We start from the raw sequence: 25,667 nt of genomic DNA, 5'->3' as shown, positions 1-25,667 counted from the left end.
CGTCTCTCTTAATGTGGCCAACAGCGGGGGCTGACTGAGAAGCAAAGGACAATGGCTCTGGGCTCTGATTCTTCTGCATGGACGGGCTCTGTGGGAGCCTTCTCAGCTTGGTCGATCACCTTCCTGGACCTGGGGGGAGTTGGGAGGACCTTGGTCTTAGCATAGAGTGGGGAACCCTGATGGCTCCTTGGCCTTGAGAGGGAGGGAGGAGAGGTATGGGTGGAGGGGAGGGGAGGGAAGGGGGAGAAGGAGGGGAGGGAAGGGGGAGGAGGAGGGGAGGGAAGAGGGAGGAGGAGGGAAGGAGATGGAAATTTTTAAATATAAAAAAAATAAACCATGTGGAAAAAAAAATAAAAAAAATAAATAAATAAAATAAAAAAAAAAGAAAAATCCTAGAGTTACTGAGGCTTCCCCATTCTGAAAAAAAAAATGAGTGACATAATAAAAGCAGAGCTAAATATATAAAAATATATAATGTAAACTCTACAAGCATTTTTTGGGTCACAGTCCTTAACATTTATTTACAGAAGGCAATAAATTCTCCTTTATGGAGTTTTATTTTCTTATATTTTTGGTTGTTAGCCTAGCTTTTTATGGCTAAATCATCTCTCCAGCCCAGAAATTTGATTTTCTCCCCGAAAAAAATGAATTATTATTAAGTTTGTGAATAATAATAAATTGCGAGCATTGTGTGCTTGTATCTTACCATAGTCACCATAGTGTTCTGAAAGAAGGAACCTGGAAAACTTCAAAGGCATCTAAATATTTAGAACAAAGTAGAATGCTTCCATAGAACAAGTTGAACATCTCAGCTGACAGAATTAGGAGATAAACTACACTAGAGGCAAGTAAAAACTACTTCTCTTTGTTGGGGGAATGTGGGAAACAATGTACATTATGTTCTCCTCTTAGAAAGGCAAATCATCTGAAATGATTTAAACTGGCTAAGAAATCCTCTTAGTAAATAATGGGGAATATTTTAGTGAACTTAAAAAATTACCTAAGAAACTTATGTTTACTTTTTGGAATCCATCATTATACTTAAAATTTGTATTTGTGTTTTATTTTTATTTGCGTGTGTGCATGTGCATATATGTGCATGTTGTTGTATGAGTGTGTGCACTTAGGTATGAGGGTGCAGAGAATTGTAAGTACCTATGTACATGTGAAGATCAGATTACAGCCTCACTTGTATTCTCCAGGTGTCTTCTACTTTTTGTTTGAGACAGGATCTCTTCTTAGCCTAGAACTGAACCACAACGTTAAGCAAGGTTAGCAAGGTTCTGGCCATTCACGCTATTCAGTTTCCCATCTCACCACCGCTGTAATTATAGGTGCTTACTACCACATTTGTCCTTTGTCTTGTCTCTGGGCATCTGTATTTAGGTTTCATGTTTAAAAGGCAGGTGCTTTGAGGGGATACAAATTAGAAAAAAATGAAGGCCAAATATCTTTATTTGTAGATAATGTGATAGTGTACAAAAGTGACCCCAAAAATTCTACTAGGACTTCTACAGCTTATAAACACTTGGAGTAAAGTGGCTGGATGCAAGATTAGTTAGGAAGGGATAGGAGAAGAGAAGAATGTATAGCTCAATACAATTGATAAAAATTAAGATAGTAGCCTTTGTACATACAAATGATAAGTGGACTTAGAAATTGGGGAAGCATCATTCACAATAGTCTCAAATAATATAAAATATCTTGGGGGTAACTCTAATGGAGCAAGTGAAAGACTTGCATGATAAAACTTTAAGTCTCTGAAGAAAGAAACTGAAGAAAGTATCAGAAGATGGAATGATATTCCATGCTCATGGAATGGTAGGATTGACATAATAAAAATGGCAATCCTACCAAAAGCAACATACAGAGTCAAGTCAATCCCCATCAAAATTCCAACAAAATTCATTGAAGACTTTGAAAGGACAATTCTCAACTTCATGTCAACACACTTCAACAAAAAATTCCATGATGGCTAAAACAACCCAGAAAACAAACAAACAAGCAAAAATAAAACTCTCCAACTTTTGGAAGTAGCACTATCCCTAATTTCAAGTTGTACTAGATAGCTGTAGGAATAAAACCCACAAGGTACTGGCATAAAAACAAACAGATTGACTAATGGAATCAAATCAAGGACCTAGGAGTAATCCCACACACCTATGTGATGTGGGATTCCCTCTGTATTCTGTAAATATGTTTTATTCACATTAATTAATAAAGAAGCTGTTTTGGCCTATAACAGGGCAGAATATCTAAGTTGGAAAGCCAAATTGAATACAAGGAGAAAGAAGGTGGAATCTGAGAGATGTCAGAAGTCACTGAAAAAGCAAGATGTTAGGTAACAAGCCACGAGCCTTGTAGTAAAATACAGAATGATAGAAATGGTGTAGAAATATTTTAAAAGTGGAGTATTGTCTTATAGTCATTTTGCTCTCTCCTGAATATGCACAGACGCTGATGGTACAACTAGGAAAACAGGGAAAGTGAGACATATATACACTGAAATTTTTTGTCATTAAATTCTGTGAAATAGGGCTGGAGAGATGGCTCAGAGGTTAAGAGCACTGGCTGTTCTTCCAGAGGTCCTGAGTTCAATTCCCAGCAACCACATGGTGGCTCACAACCATCTGTAATGAGATCTGGTGCTCTCTTCTGGTCTGTAGGCGTACATGCATACAGAACACTGTATATATCATAAATAAATAAACCTTCAGACAATAAGAGCAACAATGAATAAATGGGACCTTCTGAAACTGAGAAGCTTCTGTAATGCAAAGGACGCTGTCATTAAGACAAAAAAAACAACCTACTGAATGGGAGAAGATCGTCACCAACTCTGCTTCAGACAAAGGTCTGATCTCCAAAATATATAAAGAACTCAAGAAACTAGACATTAGAACTCTAATTAACCCAATTAAAAATGGGGTACTGAACTGAACAGAGAATTCTCAACAGAAGTTCAAGTGGCCAAAAGACACTTAAGGTCATGGTCAACCTCCTTAGCGATAAGGGAAATGCAAATCAAAACAACTTTGAGATACCATCTTACACCTGTCAGAATGGCTAAAATCAAAAACACCAATGATAGCCTTTGCTGGAGCGGATGTGGAGTAAGGGGAACACTCATCCATTGTTGGTGGGAATGCAAACTGGTGCAACCACTTTGGACATCTTTGTAGCGGTTTCTCAGGAAACTGGGAGTCAACCTACCTCAGGATCCAACAATTCCACTCTTGGGAATATACACAAGAGATGCCAAATCATACTACAAAAACATTTGTTCAACTATGTTCATAGCAGCACTATTTGTAATAGCCAGAACCTGGAAACAGCCTGGGTGCCCCTCAATAGAAGAATGGATAAAGAAGGTGTGGCGCATATATACTTTAGAGTTCTACTCAGCGGTACAAAAACAATGATATATTGAACTTTGCATGCAAATGGATGGAAATAGACAACACTCTACTGAGTGAGATAACCCAGACCCAAAAAGAGGAATATGGTATGTACTCACTCATAAGCAGATTCTAGGCATAAACAAAGGACACTGAGCCTATAGTTCGTGGTCCTAGAGAAGCTAAATAAGAAGGTGAACCCAAAGAAAAACATATATTTATCCTCCTGGATATCGGAGGTTGACAAGATCGTCAGGCAAAAGTTGGGAGCAGGGGAGTGGGGGTGGATTGGGGGGAAGGGGACAGATGGGGAGAGAAGGGAGAAGAGGAGGATTGGGGAGAGGTTGGGGGAATGGGATAATTGAGATGAAGGGTGGATATGGGAGCAGGGAAGAAGTTATCCTAACCAACGGAGGCACTTTAGGGTTGGCTAGAGTGTTGGCTCTAGAGGGGTTCCCAGGTGTCCAAAGGGATTTCCCCAACTAGTTCTATAGGCAGCAGAGGAGAGGGTGCCTGAACTGGCCTTATCCTATAGCCACACTGATGAATATCTTGCATATCACCAGAGAACCTTCATCTGGCGATGGATGGAGATAGAGACAGAGACCCACACTGGAGCCCTGGACTGAGCTCCCAAGGTCCAAATGAGGAGCAGAAGGAGGGAGAACATGAGCAAGGAAATCAGGACAGCGAGGGTTGCATCCACCCACTGAGACAATGGGACCCATCTAATGGGAGCTCACCAAGGCAAGCTGGACTGGTACTGATGGAGCATGTGATCAAACTGGACTCTCTGAATGTGGCTGACAATGAGGGCTGACTGAGAAGCCAAGGACAATGGCACTGAGTTTTGATTCTACTGCATGGACTGGACTTGTGGGAGCCTAGTCTGTTTGGATGCTCACCTTCCCAGACCTGGATGGAGTGGGGAGGACCTTGGACTTTCCACAGGGCAGGAAACCCTGACTGCTCTTAGGACTGGAGCGGGAGAGGGAGAGGGAGTAGGGGGAGTGGGAGGGAAATGGAAGGAGAAGAGGAAGTGGAAATTTTTAATAAAAAAAGAAAAGAAAAAGAAAAAAATTCTGTGAAATAAGTAATTTTTATAAATGTTTAATAAAATGGAAAACTAACAAGAAAAACTAAACAAAATGATAAGCTTTATATGATTGAAATTGAAGTCCAATACAGAAAATTTTGCATCAACCATTTCACTTACTTTTATAAACAATTATCTGTGCCGGGCGGTGGTGGCGCACGCCTTTAATCCCAGCACTCGGGAGGCAGAGGCAGGGGGATCTCTGTGAGTTCGAGACCAGCCTGGTCTACAAGAGCTAGTTCCAGGACAGGCTCCAAAGCCACAGAGAAACCCTGTCTCGAAAAACCAAAAAAAAAAAAAAACAATTATCTGTTAAAACTAGACACCATTATATCATTTGAAATTACTACCTATAGCCTCTGTGTTAGAAGAGAGCTACTTTATATTTTCCTCCCATGGTGTCACCTCATTCTTAGTGTAAACATTTAACTAAACAGAAAAACCAATGCTTTAAGTATATCAAGAAAAGCACTAGATATTCAGAATACATAGAATTCATATTTTATATTATAAAAACATTCATGCAAAGAAATAAGTTAGATTTGTCTTCATTAAGTCACAGCCACATAAGCCTTTTCTTCTATTCTTTAAATATATCTCCATCTTCATGACTTACTGTTTTTGAAGATTTATCCCAGCTCTTTAAGCAAAAGAACGTACCTCATCCTTTGTATGTTTATGACATCTTGTTTATCCTTTAGTTATAGGTATTTATTGTGTTTGATATTATGAATTATTTGCCAGCTTAATGGCACACACTTAACATCCCAGCATTCAGAAGGCAGAAGCAAGGGAATTACGAATTTAAGACCAACCTGAGTTACAGAGTGTTTGATGATTAGTTTTCTTGGTTGTCAATAGGACTAGATATGGAATCAACTAAATGCAAACTTCTAGAAAAACCTCTAAGGCATTTTCTTGATTACTTTATTTAAAATGAGATTACCCACCCTAAATGTGGGTAGTTCTTTCTGGTATTTGCTCAGATATAATGAAGTACAAAGAAAAGGGTTTTGATTTTTGCCTACTTGCCTTTGTGTCTCACTGACATTTCATCTGCTTTTGTTACTACCATGACTATGATTCATTGCTGTCATTGGATCACAGCTTCTTTCACCCTTTCATGTGAACTGAAGGTGAGCACCTCCCCAGGCATCCTCCAGGTCTTCAGTGACAGTTTGGGATTGCTGAGGCATCCAGAATTTGTGATTAAGTGCTCATGTGTACTTAACCTCTACAGTCTGAAGACAGCTATCACTGGACTACTCAGACTGTAACATGCAAGACAATCTAATAAATCCCCATTAAATAAATATTCATTCTTTTAATTCTACTTTTCTAGAGAACTTTGACTAATGCACATAGTAAGGCATAGGTGGAAAGCAAATGACAAGCCAACAAAACAAAATAAACAAAATAAAAGTATATTTCTTTCTTTTAGAAAAAATACATTAATTTCTTATTCATCATTATGTGGTGTGCTGGTATCTTATGAATAGCAGTTCTTACTCTATGTAGGTTTTATGCTTATCAACTTTCCATTCATATTTCATGTATATAACCAAAGAAGCAAGGTAGACACAACTTTTAAAGGATAAAACACTGCAGCAGCAACAAAGAAAAACTCAAAACTTTCTTTGTCCTAAACCTTATAATAATAGTTGGAATACTTGCTTCAAAAACTAGTCTTTAAGAGAATGAAAATCAGATTTACAATGAGATGTTTCACACCATGAGGATGGCCAGAATTAAAACATCAGGTATGAGAAATTGGAACCCTTATACAATTCTTGTGAGTCAGATAAACAGTAAAAAATCACTTAATAGAAAATTCTGGAAGTTTTTCAAGCCATTAAACACATTCAACACATAACTATTCACTTTATACAACAATAATGAAAATAGGCCCACTGAAAAGACTTTTTCACAAATTTTATAGTTTTATTATTCTTAACAGCCATAGATGAAACACTTCAAAGTCCACTAACTGATGGGTGAATAAACAAGCTGTGGCATGTTGACACGATGGCATAATGGCTGAACCTTAAATTCATTATGCTAACATAAAAGAAGCCAATAGAAAATGACCAGGAGAAAAAACCTATACAGATAAAAAGTAAACTAGTAATTTTCTGGGGCTGAGGGACACTGACAGAAGAAAGGGTTATAGATAAAGAATACAATTTCTAAAAATGGTGTCAGTGGTGGCACTAATATATTTAAAACCATTGAGTTATTTATTTAATTGAGTAAACTGTGTGTTTTCTTTGAGCTTTCAATGTAAAAATAGAATATTTGGAGCTGGAGTATATTTTCAGTTCTAATTCAGTCTAGTGTAGAATTATAATTACATTGTACATATTCATGTGTATAGTGTCACTCCTTCAGTTGTGCTACCTCTATGTCAACTTCCAGTCACGATGGCTCTATTATTGTTGGACAATGCTTCTATTTCACTTCCACTCCTTCAGTGATCAGATGGCATAAGCTATCCTATCACTCCTGGACAACAGAGATCGGTCTACATTTGGACACTTGGCCTAAGTTAATGTCCTGAATATCTTTTTCATTTGTATGCGTAGGTCCATTATCTATCCTTTTGACATTATAATGCATTTGTTTTTTTTTTTTTGCTAAATTCCTAAACTATGGAACCACAGATAAAGAATAAAGGAAAGGAAGAAAAAGAAGCAAGCTTATTTATTCCTATAGTTCTTTCCATGCATAATTGCTGTGAATTGGCTATTCCATAATTCTGGAGTCAGGTGGCCTTCTCTATATTCTCCATATGGCTTCCCTCTCTGGGAGCAAATAATTTGTCTTTCATCAGGATGATAATGTTGCCCCCCCTTTCCTTCATTATGACTCTACAGTTCTTCATTGTTTTCCTTCAATCTTGCCAACAAATTGCAGAGATTGAAAAAGAAGAGAGCATGTGATTTTAAACACTGTGTGTGTGTGTGTGTGTGTGTGTGTGTGTGTGTGTGTGTGTGTGTGTTCCCACCCTGGAGTGCATGTTGAAGTCAGGAACAACATTTTGGAGCTGGGGTCTGAAAATCAAATCAAGATTTTCAGGCTTGTGTGACAAATGTTTTGGCTTTTGTTTTTTGCTTTTTTCCTTTTGAGCCATCTCTCTTCTCACACATGTGATTTTCTACAGCAAGGTTAGGGTAAAAAAGAAAAAGGAAAAAAAAAGAGGATGCTGGGCCGGGCGGTGGTGGCGCACTCCTTTAATCCCAGCACTCGGGAGGCAGAGGCAGGCGGATCTCTGAGTTCGAGGCCAACCTGGTCTACAAGAGCTAGATCCAGGACAGGTTCTAGAAACTACAGGGAAACCCTGTCTCGAAAAACCAAAAAAAAAGAGGATGCTTTTGTCAGAAAAAACAATTTGAACAAAGACCTGGAGACATACAAGCATTCAGCAAATATGAACAGACCACTTTTGCTGAACCATACTGTAAAGGTAGGGAAGTAGCAAAACTAGATAAAGCTGGAAATTTGAAAGTAAAATTTACTTTACTAAAATACTTTAGAGGGATTGAGGGATTTATACTTTTCTATAAAATAATTCTCTCAACAAGGTAGCATGATTCAAATACCATTTTAAAATGGGTTCTAGTGCTTTGTTGGAATTTATGTGCTGCTAAATAGAAACCATCTAAAAATAGTGCTAAAAATGATGCACATTTATTATATGAACATTTCTGTGAGGAACTGTGTAGTAATTTAATTGTGTTGCTAACAATTACACTAGAGGCAGCTCATACCAATGTCTATTGGCAAGAGGTCTTAGATCTGTGCTTCCACTGAATAGACAATCTGGTCCCATGGAGATCTTCATAAAGTTGTTTTTGCATTCTCATGTAATTGGGAATTGGCTTTTCTAAGAGTAAGTGATCCTGAGAGGAATCAGGTGGTAAAAACTGTAATACCATGGATGTCCTGTTTTCTACAGTCACATTCTGCTATTTCCACAAAGTCCTGTTTGAAGAATAGTCATTCCAGCTTGATGTGTTATAGTGGGCTATGTAAGAGTACCAATCCCATGATATGCAGACCAGGGGGATCATCTTGGAAGCTGGCTGCCATTGTTTCTACATGTTTATTTGATAAAAATTTGTAATTTAGACATTGTGAAAGAGCAGTAATGATCGTGACTGAAGTTTCCATCAATGTATTTTCATGGCTTTATAATGTTGTGCACTGGATACGTCTATAGTATTTTTTACAGTAGCATTTTTGTTCCTTTTCTGAAAAACCAAGGCAACTTCTTATTTGTCTTTATGATTTAATATTATTTTGATACCATTGTTTGTAGAGTTTTAATCGGTAGATTAAATTATATTTAGTTGTTATAGTTGCATCATTTTCTAATGTGATATTAACATAATGCAAATATATCACTTTAAAATCCAAACCGAATATTAATAATTAGAGAGACTGGAGTAAATTTAATTGTAAAGTAAATGTTTAGTAAGCATGAGGTCCTGGGTTTGATTTACATTATCATGGAATATCACAAAATTAGGGAGTACTTCCATGTGTTTGAGATTTTTTTACTTCATGAAACCAAATACAGAAAACTTACAAGTTTTATACTTTGAGGATAACACGTAAGGAAATAATTTATTGAACAATGAAATGCAAATGAATAATGTTTATATTTAATCTTTGCAATGTGTATTAACTATATTTAGGGAATTCTGATTAATTGGAGGTTAATTTGATAAAATATCAAGATCTTTGCATTTGGACCACTGAATATTCAGATTAATTATGTTGGTATGCATTTCTCTTTGCTTCTAATGCCAAGGATCCATTGGCAAAATGAATGCCTATTTTGTGGTCTGTTATGCAGAAAACATTTAATCTAGTGTTTGATTTACTCTGTTAAACATTCCTTATTGAATGTGCTTATTCATCCACGCAGAATTGGGTATGCTGCTTTCTGTTAATATGACATTATAATTAAATAGCTAAAATAAAAACAGCAAGCTTTTTAGCAAAAGTTCATGAAATTCCCACAAAATTATTCATAGTTTTCTCTTTTGTTTGCTTTGCAAGGACCATGAAAATGCAAATGTGTTCCAAAAACTTCTGTATTGAACAAGCTGACAAATACAACAGTATGAGTTATCATTTTGCTACTAAAACTGGCACTTAAAACATATTTCTTGTATGATGTAATGATTGCTTCTGTGACATTGATTACCTTATAAAAACAGGAAGGTACATGCATTTGAAGAATGATGTTCATAAACAGAAAATAGATAATGGTTAAGTATTTCTATATATTTGAAATGAAAAGATTGAAGCTGATTCAAACTACACAAACTTTATAAATTTTGAAATCATTCTTTGCTAGACTGTATTTTCTCTAGTTTTAACTATGTTCTGTTATTCAGCACATTTGTGTTTGAAGATTTTTATCACCACCACAAACAGTAGCTTCACAGAACAAAGATTTCTATTCAAGGAAGACAGGACATTAGTTCTGCATTAACTATAATTTCCCTTTTAAATATGTAAGTTGCAATACTGTGTTGTGTAAGCTTCTTTTTGCAACACTAGTGATTATTGTTTATAGTATTATGAGATTCACATTACTACATACAACTATTTTTGAGTGAGTTTTCTTAAACTTAAAGACCTCAAAGTGACAGTGATTCATCTGACACTGGTGATTTTGCTTATGTGGAAAGAAGTGTTTTGTTAGTTTCACAGTTTTAATATGGTGACAATGGACTTCTGTGGTGGTGGGTTTAATAGATATGTACATATGTTAGAAAAACTATGCGATTGTTGGATCATAAACTCTACTAATGCTGTCATCTGTGAAAAGTATGCTGCTGTGAGAGCACATTCTGCTCATTCAGCCAGTAACTTTTAAGATACCAGCCCACTGGGGCGTGGTCTCTTATACTTTAAAAGCAGCCAGAACTGTGTGCTCTCTCTCTCTTGCTTCCAGCTCCCGTTCTGGCTGCTAGACTCTCTGTTTCCTGTTTGCATCGAGAGGACTGTTGTTTGGGACGGTGATTTGAAAGTTTTTCTCCTTAAAATAAATAATCTTTTTATTATCCATAACCCTTACCTGGTGTGGGGTTGTTTTGTGGCTTCATCTGGTGCCCCCCATTTGGTTTTAGAACCCCTTGCTCTACTGCCTGCTGCCCGGAGTGCACCCAGCTAGGTGCGAGCCCTTCCTTAGCAGGCCTATGATGCACTTCCTGTTTACTTAGGTAATATTATATCCTTCTGGAGTCTTTTATGGAGTTGAAGAATAGATAGCTATAATTAAAGTTTCTCTTATTTATGATAAAAGATAAAGTAGATATAAATATTGTAACTATAATTCTTGCTTGATACCTGTTTTGTATCTGTAATTTTACTATGTTAAAGCCTTTTTTAAAATTTAAACAGAAAAGGGAAGATAATGTCGGAAGTCCTTCTGTCTATGTGTTGCTTTTATTGGTTAATGAATAAAGAAACTGTCTTGGCCAGATATGGCAGAGTAGAGCTAGGTGGGGAAAACTAAACTGAATGCTGGGAGAAAGAAGGCAAAGTCAGAGAGAAGCCCTGTAGCCCCACCGGAGGCAGACATTGGAACTTTACCCAGTAAGCCACAGCCTCATGGCGATACACAGATTAATGGAAATGGGTTAAATTAAGATGTAAGAGTCAGCCAATAAGAAGCTGGAGCTAATGGGACAAGCAGTGATTTAATTAATACAGTTTCTGTGTGGTGGTTATTTCGTTACTGAGCAGCCAGGAACAACCAAGCATCCTCTTACAACATGCTTGCAGTATATATGTATATGTATTTGACTTTCATTTTTTCTTAATTGAGAATTTTATATTGCATACACTATGTTTCAATCGAATCCACTCCCAGTTCTTTACTTCCAATCCCCCATCCTCCATTAATATTCTCAATTGTCTGTTCTCTTTCTCTTTCTCTTTCTATCCTTCTCTCTCCCTCTCCCTGACTCTTTCATAAACCTACTGAATGCTCTTCATTCTGCCTTTATGTACATGGGAGTTGTACTTTCCACTGGAGCATGGGTCACCTCTTAGTGGGCACATATCTAAAGAAAACTGATTCCCCTTCCCCAGAAGCCATCAGTTGTCAATATATTCTCAGCCAGGAGTGGTACTTCATGAGTACTTCCTTGACCATGCTTGTGTTTTAGCTGGTTTGATCTAGTGTATGTAGTCATAGCTACTACAAGCATTCAGTGCCTATCATATCAAGCAAATAATGTTTAACTGTTAATGTCTACTACTTACGCCCCTAACTATCATTCTTCCCTTTCTTCTGCAATGATTGAACTTTGGGCGCAGGACTGTTGCACAAACTTTTTTTTTAGAATTTAAGGCTCCATAGACTTATTTTCTGTACACTGATCTGTTTGCAGAGGTTGTTCATTCATTCAAGGCTCCCTAGACCTGAAAGAAAACACAGATAAACTATATTTTTTGCAATACAGTTTTACCAATAGCTTAAGTGTATTCCTTGCTAGCTTTTACATCTTAAATGAATGCATTTCTATTATTTTGTGCATCACCACGAGGTTGTGGCCTATGGCAAGGTTCCAGCATCTGTCTCCTCCAGCAGCTACATGGCATCTCTCTGATTCTACCTCTTTTCTTCCAGCATTCAGTTTAGTTTTCCCACCTAGATTTATTCTGCCCCCACACAGGTCAAAGCAGCTTCTTTATTCATTAACCAAAAAAGCAACACACATACAGAAGAGAAGCCCACATCACCTCCCCTTTTCTGTTTAAATAAAAAGGAAGGTTTCAACTTTAACACAGTAAAATTACATATAACAAAACAAATATCAAACAAAAATTACAGTTACAATATTCATATATATTTTATCTTTTATCATAATGAAAAGTATAATTATAGCTATTTGATTTTAACTCCATCAAAGACCACAGAAGGATATAATATTACCTAAGTTAATAGGAAGTACATTATATAAGCAACTTCCAAAACTCTAGAATTGACAGAGACATCTCTCCACCTGGACAGTCACCCAAAGTTCTTCTGTACTGTTTCAGTAGCCATCTTTAGCTTACAGACGCATAGTATCTGACAGACTTTCCCATGAAGCAAGGAATTTTAAGATATTTTATGCTTTGTACTGGCAAAGTTTATCAGTTGTTTTTTTCTGTGTCCTGGAAAATGTCTGGCAGTTCTCTCATGCAGCAGGAACCCTGAAGTACTGTCTCACCTTTTATTTTTTTTGGTAACTTTAGCAGTCATTTTTCTGTGAGTCCTGCATATCCCATTTATAGAGCATGAAGCATTCCAGGCAAGAGCAGTTTCTTGCCCAAATGACTAATGAACTCCATAAGGAGCCTCTTCAATGCCCATCGTCCTCTTGAAGTAGATTGGGGCTTCCAGGCACAAATGTGTCTCATTGTCATGAAAAGTCTTAAGTTTTTAAAACATTTTAAATGCCATATTCTGATAGTCTTTGAAATGTTTGAAGTATATCTATCCATGTGAAATATATCTCTCTACATCTAGAAAACCTAACTAACATGACTACAATTTGACTATTATGGATAGCTATCTATTAACCTGTATTTCTTAATTCTACATTACATTTTAAATGAGTTGCACAAACACAATACCTTAAACAAGAGCAGAAATACATATAATAAAATTGACCTTCAATTTGTATCAATAAACCAAGATCCATAAAAATGCAAAGTTCTAATTTCTATAGCATATCCACCTTTAAATGTAAACAAACATTTATAAACCATATTTAGAAATTTTGTCTGTGAATTAATCACTAAGTACTACATCATTCTGTGATGACGGTTGAGAGATGCACCAATTTAGAATTTCAGGCGCAGTTTAATACTATGACATTTAGCAGAATAATGGTATTGGGTTCTCCCCTAAGGCCGATGCCACATACTTCATTTATAGGACATGAAGAAATGAAGCTCATACTGATTTGATAGCTTTATTTCTAGTGAGTAAATTTCATAGTGCCAAAGGGTTTTATTTATGCTACCAGAGGAGAAATATCGTGTAAAACAAATAAACAACAACAACAACCAAAAAGAAAACACCCTAGAAAAACCCTGGAACCTCTTAACTACAATAATAACTGTCCTGGCAAGATATGGCCACTGGTGCAATGGTGGCATGAATATTATGGGAGTAACCAATCACTTTCTGATTGTATTTAGTTGCTGGTTCACAAGATGGAACTCATTCCTGGTATAGTCAACTATGCCTCTAACCCTTGCAGTATCTTTTAAATAGAAATCTGGTATGAGTGTTTGATATGGTTTAGGAGTAGAAGAAAAATATGTGCTCAGGATGATTCTTGATGTTTTGATTTAAGCGAGTAGGAATTATAGGATGACGAGAGTTTGTGAATACAGTTAGAATGTTTTCGAGCTCAGTACTGGATATACTTAGAAGAGATACTAAGTAAGGAGTTAAATGTAGTAATAGAGTTGAGAAGAGAGATCCTAGGGAAAAGCCTATTCAGTTACTGATTTGTGGATAGTCTATTCATAGTGGAATATACTTTTAAACACATAATAAATATGTAAGGAATTATTGGTTTTCAACTCAGAAAAACTTTATATATAAAATTCAAGTCATAGTGATTTAATAGGCACTCATTTCTTAGATAGTAATTCATTGTGCTGTGATTTATCAAAATATTTGAGCTCTCAAAAATAGATGTCCTTGGAACAATAGCCAGTAATTTAGTTGTTTTGTTCTATGCCATTTCCTGACATTCTCAACTTCTGTATTATATATTTGAATAAAATATAAACAATGTTTTAAGAATAAAAGACACTTTAATATTTCTTCCTTAATAAGATTTATATTTTAATACAGTGATTATTTTCATGTATGCTATCTTTATAGCATATATACATGAAAACATGATATGATTAGGAAAATGCAGCTAAACTGGTTGGTAATATTATCTTCATGAAGATCATACTTTCTATCTTCAGGGAAAAACAACTTTAAATATGGGGCAAGATAGAATGGAAAGTCAGCAGACCTGAAGACAAGAGCTTTTTGCTTATTATTTGTTCTTATCTCAGCATTTAGACTATAATACATTAACTCATTAGAAGATTCAATTTTAAGTAATAAATTTGTAAATGACATCTATAGCTACCCTGTGATTGTTAGAAAATTTTCTGAAATAATGGAAAGTTACTCATATTTAGAGGAATTCTATATAATGTACAAATACTATGTGCATGCATGAATGTATACACATATATCTCCCAAGGAAAATTCAGTGGTGTTATTTGTATTCTATATTTCAGTGGTTTGGGAAAGTTTCCTGTAATTTACTTTGACTGTTTTAATTTTTATTTCCATTGACATATGAGGCACCTCACATATAACATTTATTTTAGTTCTAATAGTAATCAAAACTTTCCTGTCATAGCAAGGCAAATGATGTAGTGACTCACTGAATAATACATTATATTTAAGGAATCTATTTTTCAAGAGACACATATTCCTCAGTGGATTATACTACAAAAGAATACCATACTATAATGCTATAATCCATGCATGAAACTTAGAAAACCATAATATTGATAATGATTGTACCAAATGCAACAAAATGCAGAAAAAAATATAGCAAAATCTATTTTAAACCATTTCTCATGGAACTTTTTTTTCATGGTTTATTTTTTTATATTTAAAATTTCCATCTCCTCCCCTCCTCCTCCCCCTTCCCTCCCCTCCCCTCCACCCATACCTGCCCTCCCTCCCTCTCCAGGCCAAGTAGCCATCAGGGTTCCCTACTCTATGTTAAGACCAAGTTCCTTCCAACTCCCCCCAGGTCCAGGAAGGTGATCGACCAAGCTGAGAAGGCTCCCAGAGAGCCCGTCCATGCAGAAGAATCAGAGCCCAGGACCATTGTCCTTTGCTTCTCAGTCAGCCCCCACTGTCGGCCACATTCAGAGAGTCCAGTTTGGTTTCCTGTTCCATCAGTCCCATTCCGACTGGAGTTGGTGATCTCCCATTAGTTCTGTCCCACCGTCTCCATGGGTGAACGCACCCCTCACGGTTCTGACTTTCTTTCTCATGTTCTCTCTCCTTCTGCTCCTCATCAGGACCTTGAGAGCTCAGTTCAGTGCTCCAATGTGGGGCTCAATCATTTATTTCATCTATCGCCAGGTGGAGGTTCCCTCACGGTCCTGACTTTCTTTCTCATGTTCTCTCTCTTTCTGCTCCTCATCAGGACCTTGGGAGCTCAGTCCGGGGATCCAATGTGGGGCTCAGTCATTTTCTTCATCTCTCGCCAGGTGGAGGTTCTATGGTGATATGCAAGAAATTCATCAGTATGGCTATAGGAACTGGCCTTTTCAGGCTCCCTCTCCTCAGTTCCTTAGTTCCAAGGAACTAAGTGGGGGCGTCTCCCTAGAAACCTGGGAACCCCTCTAGGGTCAAGTCTCTTGACAACCCTCAGATGGCTCCCTAAATTAAGATATATGCTTCCCTGCTCCCATATCCACCCTTCCTCTATCCCAAGCATCCCATTCCTCTGAGCTCCCCCCATTCTCCCCTTCACGCTTTTCTCTCCGCATCTTACCTTGGCCATGTCTCGCCCCACCCTCAAGTTCCCAATTCTTGCCTGGCGATCGTGTCTACTTCCAATATCCAGGAGGATTACTATATCTTTTTGGGGGGGGGAGGGTTCACCTTCTTATTATCTTCTCAAGGATCCCAAATTATAGGCTCCATGTCCTTTAATTATGGCTAGAAACCGATTATGAGTGAGTATATCCCATGTTCATCTTTTTGGGTCTGGGTTACCTCACTCAGAATAGTGTTTTCTATTTCCATCCATTTGCATGGAAAATTCAAGAAGTCATTGTTTTTTACCGCTGAGTAGTATTCTAGCATGTATATATTCCACAGTTTCTTCATCCATTCTTCCACTGAAGGGCATCTAGGTTTTTTCCAGGATCTGGCTATTACAAATAATGCTGCTATGAACATAGTTGAGCAAATGCTTTTGTAGTATGATTGGGCATCTCTTGGGTAGATTCCCAATAGTGGAATTGCTGGGTCCTGGGGTAGGTTGATCCCGAATTTCCTGAGAAACTGCCACACTGCTTTCCAAAGTGGTTGCACAAGTTTGCATTCCCACCAGCAATGGATGAGTGTACCCCTTACCCCACAACCTCTCCAGCAAAGGTTATCGTTGGTGTTTTGGATTTTAGCCAATCTGACAGGTGTAAGATGATATCTCAAAGTTGTTTTGATTTGCATTTCCCTGATAGCTAGGGAGGTTGAGCATGACCTTAAGTGTCTTTTGGCCATTTGAACTTCTTCTGTTGAAAATTCTCTGTTCAGTTCAGCGCCCCATTTTTTAATTGGGTTAATTAGCATTTTAAAGTCTAGTCTCTTGAGTTCCTTATATATTTTAGAGATCAGACCTTTGTCAGTTGCAGGGTTGGTGAAGATCTTTTCCCAGTCAGTAGGCTGCCTTTGTGTCTTAGTGACAATGTCCTTTGCTTTACAGAAGCTGCTCAGCTTCAGGAGGTCCCATTTATTCAATATTGCCCTTAATGTCTGTGCAGCTGGGGTTATGCGTAGGAAACGGTCTCCTGTGCCCATTTGTTGTAGAGTACTTCCCAATTTCTCCTCTATCAAGCTCAGTGTGTTCAGATTAATATTGAGGTCTTTAATCCATTTGGACTTGAGTTTTGTGCATGGTGATAGATATGGGTCTACTTTCATTCTTCTACACGTTGACATCCAGTTATGCCAGCACCATTTGTTGAAGATGCCCTCTTTCTTCCATTGTGTACTTTTGGCTCCTTTATCAAAAATCAGGTGTTCGTAGGTTTGTGGTTTAAGATCCGGGTCTTCTATACGATTCCATTGGTCAACTTCTCTGTTTTTATGCCAATACCAAGCTGTTTTCAATACTGTAGCTCTGTAATAGAGTTTGAAGTCAGGGATGGTAATGCCTCCAGAAGTACCTTTATTGTATAAGATTGTTTTGGCTATCCTGGGTTTCTTGTTTTTCCATATAAAGTTGATTATTGTCCTCTCAATATCTGTGAAGAATTTTGATGGGATCTTGATGGGGATTGCATTGAATCTATAGATTGCTTTTGGTAGAATTGCCATTTTTACTATGTTGATCCTCCCAATCCATGAGCAGGTGAGATCCTTCCATTTTCTGGTATCCTCTTCAATTTCTTTCTTCAAAGACTTAAAGTTCTTGTCAAATAAATCCTTCACTTCCTTGGTTAGAGATACTCCCAGATATCTTATGCTATTTGTGGCTATTGTGAAAGGTGATACTTCTCTGATTTCCCTCTCTGCTTCCTTATCCTTTGTGTAAAGGAGGGCGACTGATTTTTTGGAGTTGATCTTGTAGCCTGCCACGTTACTGAAGAAGTTTATCAGCTGTAGGAGTTCTTTGGTGGAGTTTTTGGGGTCGCTTATGTACACTATCATATCATCTGCAAATAATGAAAATTTACCTTCTTCCTTTCCAAATCGAATCCCCTTGATTCCCTTATGTTGTCTTATTGCTATTGCTAGAACTTCAAGTACTATATTGAAGAGATAGGGAGAAAGTGGACAGCCTTGTCGTGTTCCTGAATTTAGTGGGATAGCCTTGAGTTTCTCTCCATTTAATTTGATTTTAGCTGTCAGCTTGCTGTAAATAGCTCTTATTATATTTAGGAATGACCTGTGTATCCCTAATCTCTCCAAGACCTTTATCATAAAAGGATGCCGAATTTTGTCAAATTCTTTTTCAGCATCTAATGAGATGACCATATGTTTTTTTTCCTTCAGTTTATTTATCTGATGGATTACATTGATAGATTTTCGTACGTTGAACCAGCCCTGCATCTCTGGCATGAAGCCTACTTGATCGTAGTGGATAATTTTTCTAATGTGTTCTTGGATTCTGTTTGCCAGTATTTTATTGAGAATTTTTGCGTCAATGTTCATGAGTGAGATTAGCCTGTAATTCTCTTTCTTGGTTGAATCTTTGTGTGGTTTAGGTATCAGGGTAATTGTAGCTTCATAGAAGGAATTTGGCAGTGACTCTTGTGTTTCTATATTATGAAATACCTTAAGGAGTATAGGTATTAGGTCTTCTTGGAAGTTCTGGTAGAATTCCACATTGAAATCATCTGGTCCTGGGCTCTTTTTGGTAGGGAGGTTTCTGATAACAGTTTCTAATTCTTCGCGACTAACAGGACTATTTAGAGCATTTATCTGGTCCTGGTTTAACTTTGGTATATGTTATTTATCTAAAAACTGTCCATTTCTTTTACATTTTCCAATTTTGTGGCATACAGGCTTTTGTAGTAAGATCTAATGATTCTCTGAATTTCCTCTGTGTCTGTGGTTATGTCCCCCTTTTCATGTCTGATCTTATTAATTTGCGTGTTCTCCCTCTGCTGTTTGATTAGTTTGGCTAAGGGTTTGTCAATCTTGTTGATTTTCTCCAAGAACCAGCTTTTTGTTTCATTGATTCTTTGGATTGTTTTCTGTGTTTCTATTTTGTTGATTTCTGCCCTCATTTTGATTATTTCCAGTCTTCTACTTTTCCTAGGTGAGTCTGCTTCTTTTTTTTCCAGAGCTTTTAGGTGTGCTGTTAAGTCACCAATGAGTGCTTTCTCCGTTTTCTTTAAGTGGGTACTTAGTGCTATGAACTTTCCTCTTAGCACTGCTTTCATTGTGTCCCATAGGTTTGAGTATGTTGTGTCTTTGTTTTCATTAAATTCAAGAAAGACTTTAATTTCTTTATTTATTTCTTCCTTTACCCAGGTGTGGTTCAGTAGTTGACTGTTCAGTTTCCATGAGTTTGTGGGCTTTCTGGGGGTGGCACTCTTGTTGATTTCTAATTTTAATCCATGGTGATCCGATAAGACACAGGTGGTTACTAATATTTTTTTGTAACTGTGGAAATTTGCTTTGTTACCAAGTATATGGTCAATTTTCGAAAAGGTTCCATGAGCCGCAGAGAAGAAGGTATATTTTTTCCTGTTTGGGTGGAATGTTCTATAGATGTCTGTTAAGTCCATTTGGTTCATTACCTCCATTAAGTCTTTCAATTCTCTGTTAGGTTTCTGTCTCATTGACCTGTCCATTGGTGAGAGAGGAGTGTTGAAGTCTCCAACTATTAGTGTGTGTGGTTTGATGGCTGCCTTGAGTTCTAGAAGTGTTTCTTTTACATATGTGGGAGCTTTTATATTAGGGGCATAGATATTCAGGATTGAAACTTCATTCTGAAGAATTTTTGCTGTTATGAGTATAAAGTGTCCCTTTCCATCTCTTCTGATTGATTTTAGTTTGAAGTCAACTTTGTTAGAAATTAGTATGGCCACACCGGCTTGTTTCTTAGGTCCATTTGCTTGATAAACCTTTTCCCAACCCTTTACTCTGAGTAGGTGTCTGTCTTTGTGGTTGAGGTGTGTTTCTTGTAAACAGCAGAATGTTGGATCCTGTTTTCGTATCCAATCTCTTAGCCTGTGCCATTTTATAGGTGAATTGAGTCCATTGATATTAAGTGATGTTAATGACCAGTGGTTGTTAACTCGGTCATTTTTTTGTAGTAGAGATTGTTTGTTTCCCTTCTTCTAGTTGTGCTGGTGAAGGGTCGCTAAATGCCTGAGTTATTGTGGGCGTTGTTGGACTCCTTGGTTTGTGATTTTCCTTCTATTACTTTCTACAAGGCTTGGATTCGTGGCTACGTATTGTTTAAATCTGTTTTTGTCCTGGAATATCTTGTTTTCTCCATCAATGGTGAATGCAAGCTTTGCTGGGTATAGTAGTCTAGGCTTGCATCCATGTTCCCTTAGTGTCTGTAGCACATCTATCCAAGCTCTTCTGGCTTTCATGGTTTCCATTGAAAAATCAGGTGTAAATCTCATAGGTTTCCCTTTATATGTTACTTGACCTTTTTCCTTTGCAGCTCTTAATATCTGTTCTTTATTCTGTATGTTTTTTGTTTTGATTATTATATGGCGTGGGGATGCTTTCTTTTGATCCAGTCTATTCGGTGTTCTGTAGGCTTCTTGTACCTTCATAGGAACATCCTTCTTTAGGTTGGGGAAATTTTCTTCTATACTTTTGTTGAATATGTTTTCTGGGCCTTTGAGTTGTAATTCTTCTCCTTCTTCTACCCCAATTATTCTTAGGTTTGGTCTTTTCATGGTGTCCCAGATTTCCTGGATGTTTTGTGTTAAGAATTTGTTAGATTTGTTTAGTTCTTTAATCTGTGTGATGGAGGATTCCCATTGGCTAATAAAGAAACTGTCTGGCCCATTTGGTTGGCCAGCTCTTAGGTGGGCGGAGTAGACAGAACAGGAAGAAGGAAGTGAGGTAGATGGCTCAGTCAGATGCTACGCCTCTCCTAAGTCAGACAGACTGCCATGCCTCTGCTCAGGGAGAGAGATGCGATGGAGCTAGTCGTTCAGACGTGCAGAATCTTTCCTGGTAAGAAACCACTTTGTGGTGCTACACAGATTATTAGATATGGGTTAGTCAAGATGTGAGTAAGAGCCTGAAAATAATGGGCCAGGCAGTGTTTAAAAGAATACAATTTGTGTGATGTTATTTCAGGGTATAAGCTAGTCAGGAGGCTGAAAGCAGGGCGGCGGGAATGCAGCCCACAGCTCATCACTACATCTGTGAATTTATTTCCTCTATAGTATCTTCAGAGTCTGAGATTCTTTCTTCCATCTCTTGCATTCGGTTGGAAATACTTGTCTCTGAAGTTTCTGTTCATTTACTCAGAGTTTCCATTTCCAGTCTTCCCTCAGATTGTGTTTTCTTCATTACCTCCAATTCATTTATCAGGTCTTGTACTCTTTCCCTTACCTGTTTGATTGCTTTTTCTTGTTTTCCTTGTTTTTCTTGGTTATCTTTGAGAGATTTATTTATTTTGTCTACTTTTTTGTTTGTCATCTCCATTTCTTTATGGCAGTTTTGTTACCTCCTGTTTAAGTTCCTCTATTATTTTCATAAAGTACTGTTTAAGGTCGGTTTCTTCTATATCTTCTGGGGTAGGGTGTTCAATTCTTGTTGTTTCGGGATGTCTGGATTCTGGTGATGTCATGTTGCCTTTCATGTTGTTGGAGGAGCTCCTGCATTGGCGCCTGCCCATCTCTTCCTTCAAATGGAGCCGGGAGGCGCTTGGTGTCCTACACCAATCTTTGCTGTGACTGAATCTGGTTGGATCTCCGCAGTGCCAGAAGAGGACCTATTCCTTGCGTCACAATCTGAAGAAGCCAGCACTCCCTTGCAGGAATCCTCAGACCTGCCTGGAGGCCAGAGTCTGACCCCTTTGGGTAGATGGCCTTAGTACAGGAGCAGGACACCTGAAAACACTAGGGAGGCTCGGGAGAGGCAGGGACATGAGAAACAAAGACAAGCCAGTCCAGATGTAATTCCGGGGTACAAGATCAGGGATTCCCTCATGGAACTTTTAAAATTAAGAAATGAATCAAATGTCTTAAACAGCAAAGGTACTTAATTGTGGCAGGGAGATATAAATGTGAAAATGACTCAGTCTTTGTCTTTAGAGTACTCAGTATCTGCTAAACAAGTCAGGATTAAATTCAGGAAATAGTTGTTGAATTCCTACTGTTAAAACAAGTTTTGTCAGTGTCCTGAGGAACATTACTTAATCCCTGTCATACAAGGCTTTTTATTTATATCTTATAGTACTGTATATCTGGGTGTGCATTTTGTTTGTATGTGTGGGAATATGAGTAGTTTATAGGAGGCCACATCCATGAAATTGTAGTGCAATGTAACAGGATATGATAAAGTGGTGATACCTTGTAAGGAAATAGCACAACACTGAGAAGGAATAAAAGCAAGATAAAATAGAAGCTGACCTAAAATCTTTTTAAAAAGGTATTTGTAAAAATAGCTTGCTGGTTGTAAACCTGAAATATCAGTACTTGAATAGCTGAGCATTCTAGTCTTAACTATCCTGCATTAATGGGATTATCCTGCATTAATGGCACCTTGTCTCAAGAAATGTATCACTTAAGGTTCTGATTGCTTTGCCTCCAAAGTTGTTTTTTGTTTTCATTTTATTATGATTATTTTTTTTAAAAGTTTGTTTATGTAGTGTGTACATTATCTATCTGCATGTCTGTGCATCATGTGTAAGCATTGCCTGGGTAGGTCAGAAGAGGGCATCAGAATCCCTTGGACCTGGAGTTACAGGTGTTTGTGAGTTGCCATGTTGATAACAGGAATAGAACTGGGTCCTTCAGCAGAGTACTAAGCCAGTACTCTTTAACTATCAAGCCTACATCTCTAGCTTCCCCTTTATTTTATTATTTTTTAACAGTACACAAATTTATGCATATTCATGTGGAATCAGGTGGTGCTTTGAAACATTAGTTAATGTTTGAATAAGGTTAAGTATATTTCCTCCTAGATAATAAATGTAAGTGTAACCTGGAGATTGAAAAGATCTTTTCTTGTGGAGGGAAAAGCTAGTGTGAGTAGGCCATAGAGACTAAGGAAACAAACTCTAGAGGACCGTACACACCTGAGACAGTACACAGTATAAAGGATTGTCACACGACTTCATCTTGCATTCCTGAGATTAAAACGTACTTTCCTTAATCCAATGCATCCCTCCCTTCTATTTTAGTATTTTCAGACAGGCAAGCATTTTAAACTAGGTAGAATGGGAGGAGACAGACCTTGAAAATACTCAGGAGAGCTCTGCTAATTGTTTATCAAATATGACCATTTCTATATTAAGTTTATTTTACTTTAATGATTTCTCAAGCAGCTTCATAGAAGAAAGTTGTATGGGTCCTTCTTATTTTGGTTGGGAATCATATTCTGAAACAAAAGATTTATTCAGTATCGACTATTCTTTATTATTCTTTCCCACCTTTCCCCTGCCTAATTTTGAAACTTCCGTTGGTTGCCAGGTGGCTGTTTGGACTGACTAGAGAGTACAGGAGGAATTCCATTCTGCAGAAACTAGGCAACGGGACTTTTGTTTGGTTGGTTCTTTATTCACTGGAAAGACACAGAGACGAAAAGGGCACAAAATATAGTTGGACACTGCTGTTATGAAGTGAAAATTAATGCCTCAGGTTTCAAAAATACAAATATAGACACGCCAGAGGAACGAGTTTTCCTGGCGAGAATGAAAATCTATGTTTAGAATGAGCCCCTTTGAATTTCACTCTTCCTGAAAGTCTCTGACAAATTTTTGCTTGGCTATTGTTAAGGGGTATACAAGACTTTCCCCATTCATTCTTGTTTGAGGACTCTAATATTTATATTTCTTTTCCATATTAAACCGCCATGATAAATATGGTATTTCACTGAAGCCTGTGAAATGAATAGTGCTTTTATCATTCTCATTAACATTTCAAATACTAAGCCTTTGTCGCCTACCTGGACTCTTCACCAAAGAACTACACTACCCAGAATGCACTGTTTCCCTTCCGCCTTCTACAGTGAGACAGTTTAAGGAACGGACAGCCACAAGCTACAGTCACATGACGTTTCCTATCAAGATGGCGGATAATCTCCCTTCGGATTTTGATGTGATCGTAATAGGGACGGGTATGTGTGGACCTGGTTTTTCCTAGACAAAATTTAGGAAATAATTCTTGTCTTTTAGTTTCTCTGTCAGCGGCGAGGGTTGGCGAGAAACAGCGGGGGTCGAGCCTGAGAGGGAGGTCGGAAAGGAAGTGAGGTAGTCTGGAGTCAGCGCGGGACTTGGCAGCTCCAGGGAGGGGCTTGGACCCGCGGTGTTTTGTGCCATTTGAGTAGGGGTCGATCTGGTCGATGGCGATTGTTGAGGTTGGTTGCTGCGGTGATTCCTGTTAATTTCCTTAGAGGAGGGTGGGTTTGCAGTGTCATGAGAATGGAGGGTCTGGATTTGATCAATGGAGATGCCATTGGCATAACATAATTGCCTCCTACCCTCCGTGTTGATTTGAAGCTTATATTCCCCATCGTTTTCTGTCGCCATTTCATAAGACTTTTCCCATATACTTACATGAGTCTAGGATACGTTGTAGCTCAGATGCAGCTTAATTTGCAGTTTTGTGAGAAGGATGCTCAGTTGTTACCCCTGTGCATTTTTAACAAGGGAAAGGAAATGGACTCTTTTTTGTGTGTGTGAGTAGCCTAAGCTCCCCCCCACCCCCGGAGCCATTATCCTTGCATTATGGGGTTTAAAGCATTCTTGTTTATGATGCAGAAAGGAAGCATATTGTTTTCTTTCACCCATCTATACATCACAACTAGGTGTGCTCAGAATAAGCTTCAGTGTTCCAGATCCCGTGTCTGACCTTTGCTTCTCCTTGTTTGTCCATCATTAGTTTTCCAGGTTTTGGGTGGAGCCAGAAATCCTCTTCAGCTTCTAGTTGACTAGTTAATCCTACAACACTTGTCAGCAATTAACATTTCTTAACTGTAAGGGATATACTTTGCATGGGATAAAAGATAGTTGAGTGGATTTTTTTTACCGTCTGTAGAATGTGGTAGGCAGCAGAAGCTTTGGAGAATGGGATTCTGTCCATTGTGTTAGTGAATTCAGTTTGCTCTGTTCCCAAAAAGTAAAAATAGGCATATTTCCAGGTTTAGAGTAAAAACAATAGCAACTCTTTTTCAAATGCTTATCATTTTCTAATCAATGGGTAAAGCACTTCAAAAAATTCCAACAATAACTTTGCTAGAATGTTATTCTCTTCAGTACACAGAAGAGGAGAAGCAGCCTTTAAGTCTAACTTGCCAAAGTCACAAAGCCAGTACCACTCAAGAAATGGAATCACTTGATTTTTACTCTCAAAATTGTACTATGTTAGCAGAAATAACTGAGAAAACAATCTAGATCATGCAATGGGAGAGGCAGACACTCAGCAGTTCAGTTCCCACAATGTTGAGTATAAGGAGAGTAAATCAAATAGCCCTTAAAGGCCTTATCTGAGCACAGATTCTCAGAACAGTGGGGGCGTGTTTATTCCCAGACTGGAAGATAACTACTGCTGTATCTAACCTACTGGTAGCTGCAATGAACAGATGTTGGATGCGAGCTAGAAAGACCTAGTAGACCATTCACTTTTCCCAGTCTGCTCTAAAACATCCATTTTGGAGGAAGGTGTGTTTTAAAATTATACTTGAATGA

The 25,667-nt window shown here is 37.8% G+C and overlaps 1 protein-coding gene across 1 annotated transcript in view; it reads left to right on the top strand.

Annotated features, from left to right (window-relative positions):
* The first annotated feature begins 24,027 nt into the window (after positions 1–24,027).
* Positions 24,028–25,667, top strand: part of Chm (CHM Rab escort protein) — a 166,086-nt gene continuing 164,446 nt past the window's right edge. The window contains exon 1 of the mRNA XM_038317308.1: positions 24,028–24,097. Within this exon, the coding sequence (XP_038173236.1) occupies positions 24,031–24,097 (67 nt within the window). The 5' untranslated portion in view covers positions 24,028–24,030. The remainder of the gene's footprint in view (positions 24,098–25,667) is intronic.

This window comes from Arvicola amphibius, chromosome X (assembly GCF_903992535.2).
Source record: "Arvicola amphibius chromosome X, mArvAmp1.2, whole genome shotgun sequence".
Classification (NCBI taxonomy): Eukaryota; Metazoa; Chordata; class Mammalia; order Rodentia; family Cricetidae; genus Arvicola; species Arvicola amphibius.
Note: the sequence above shows the minus strand (reverse complement) of the source record. Positions and strands in the feature narration are given on the sequence as shown.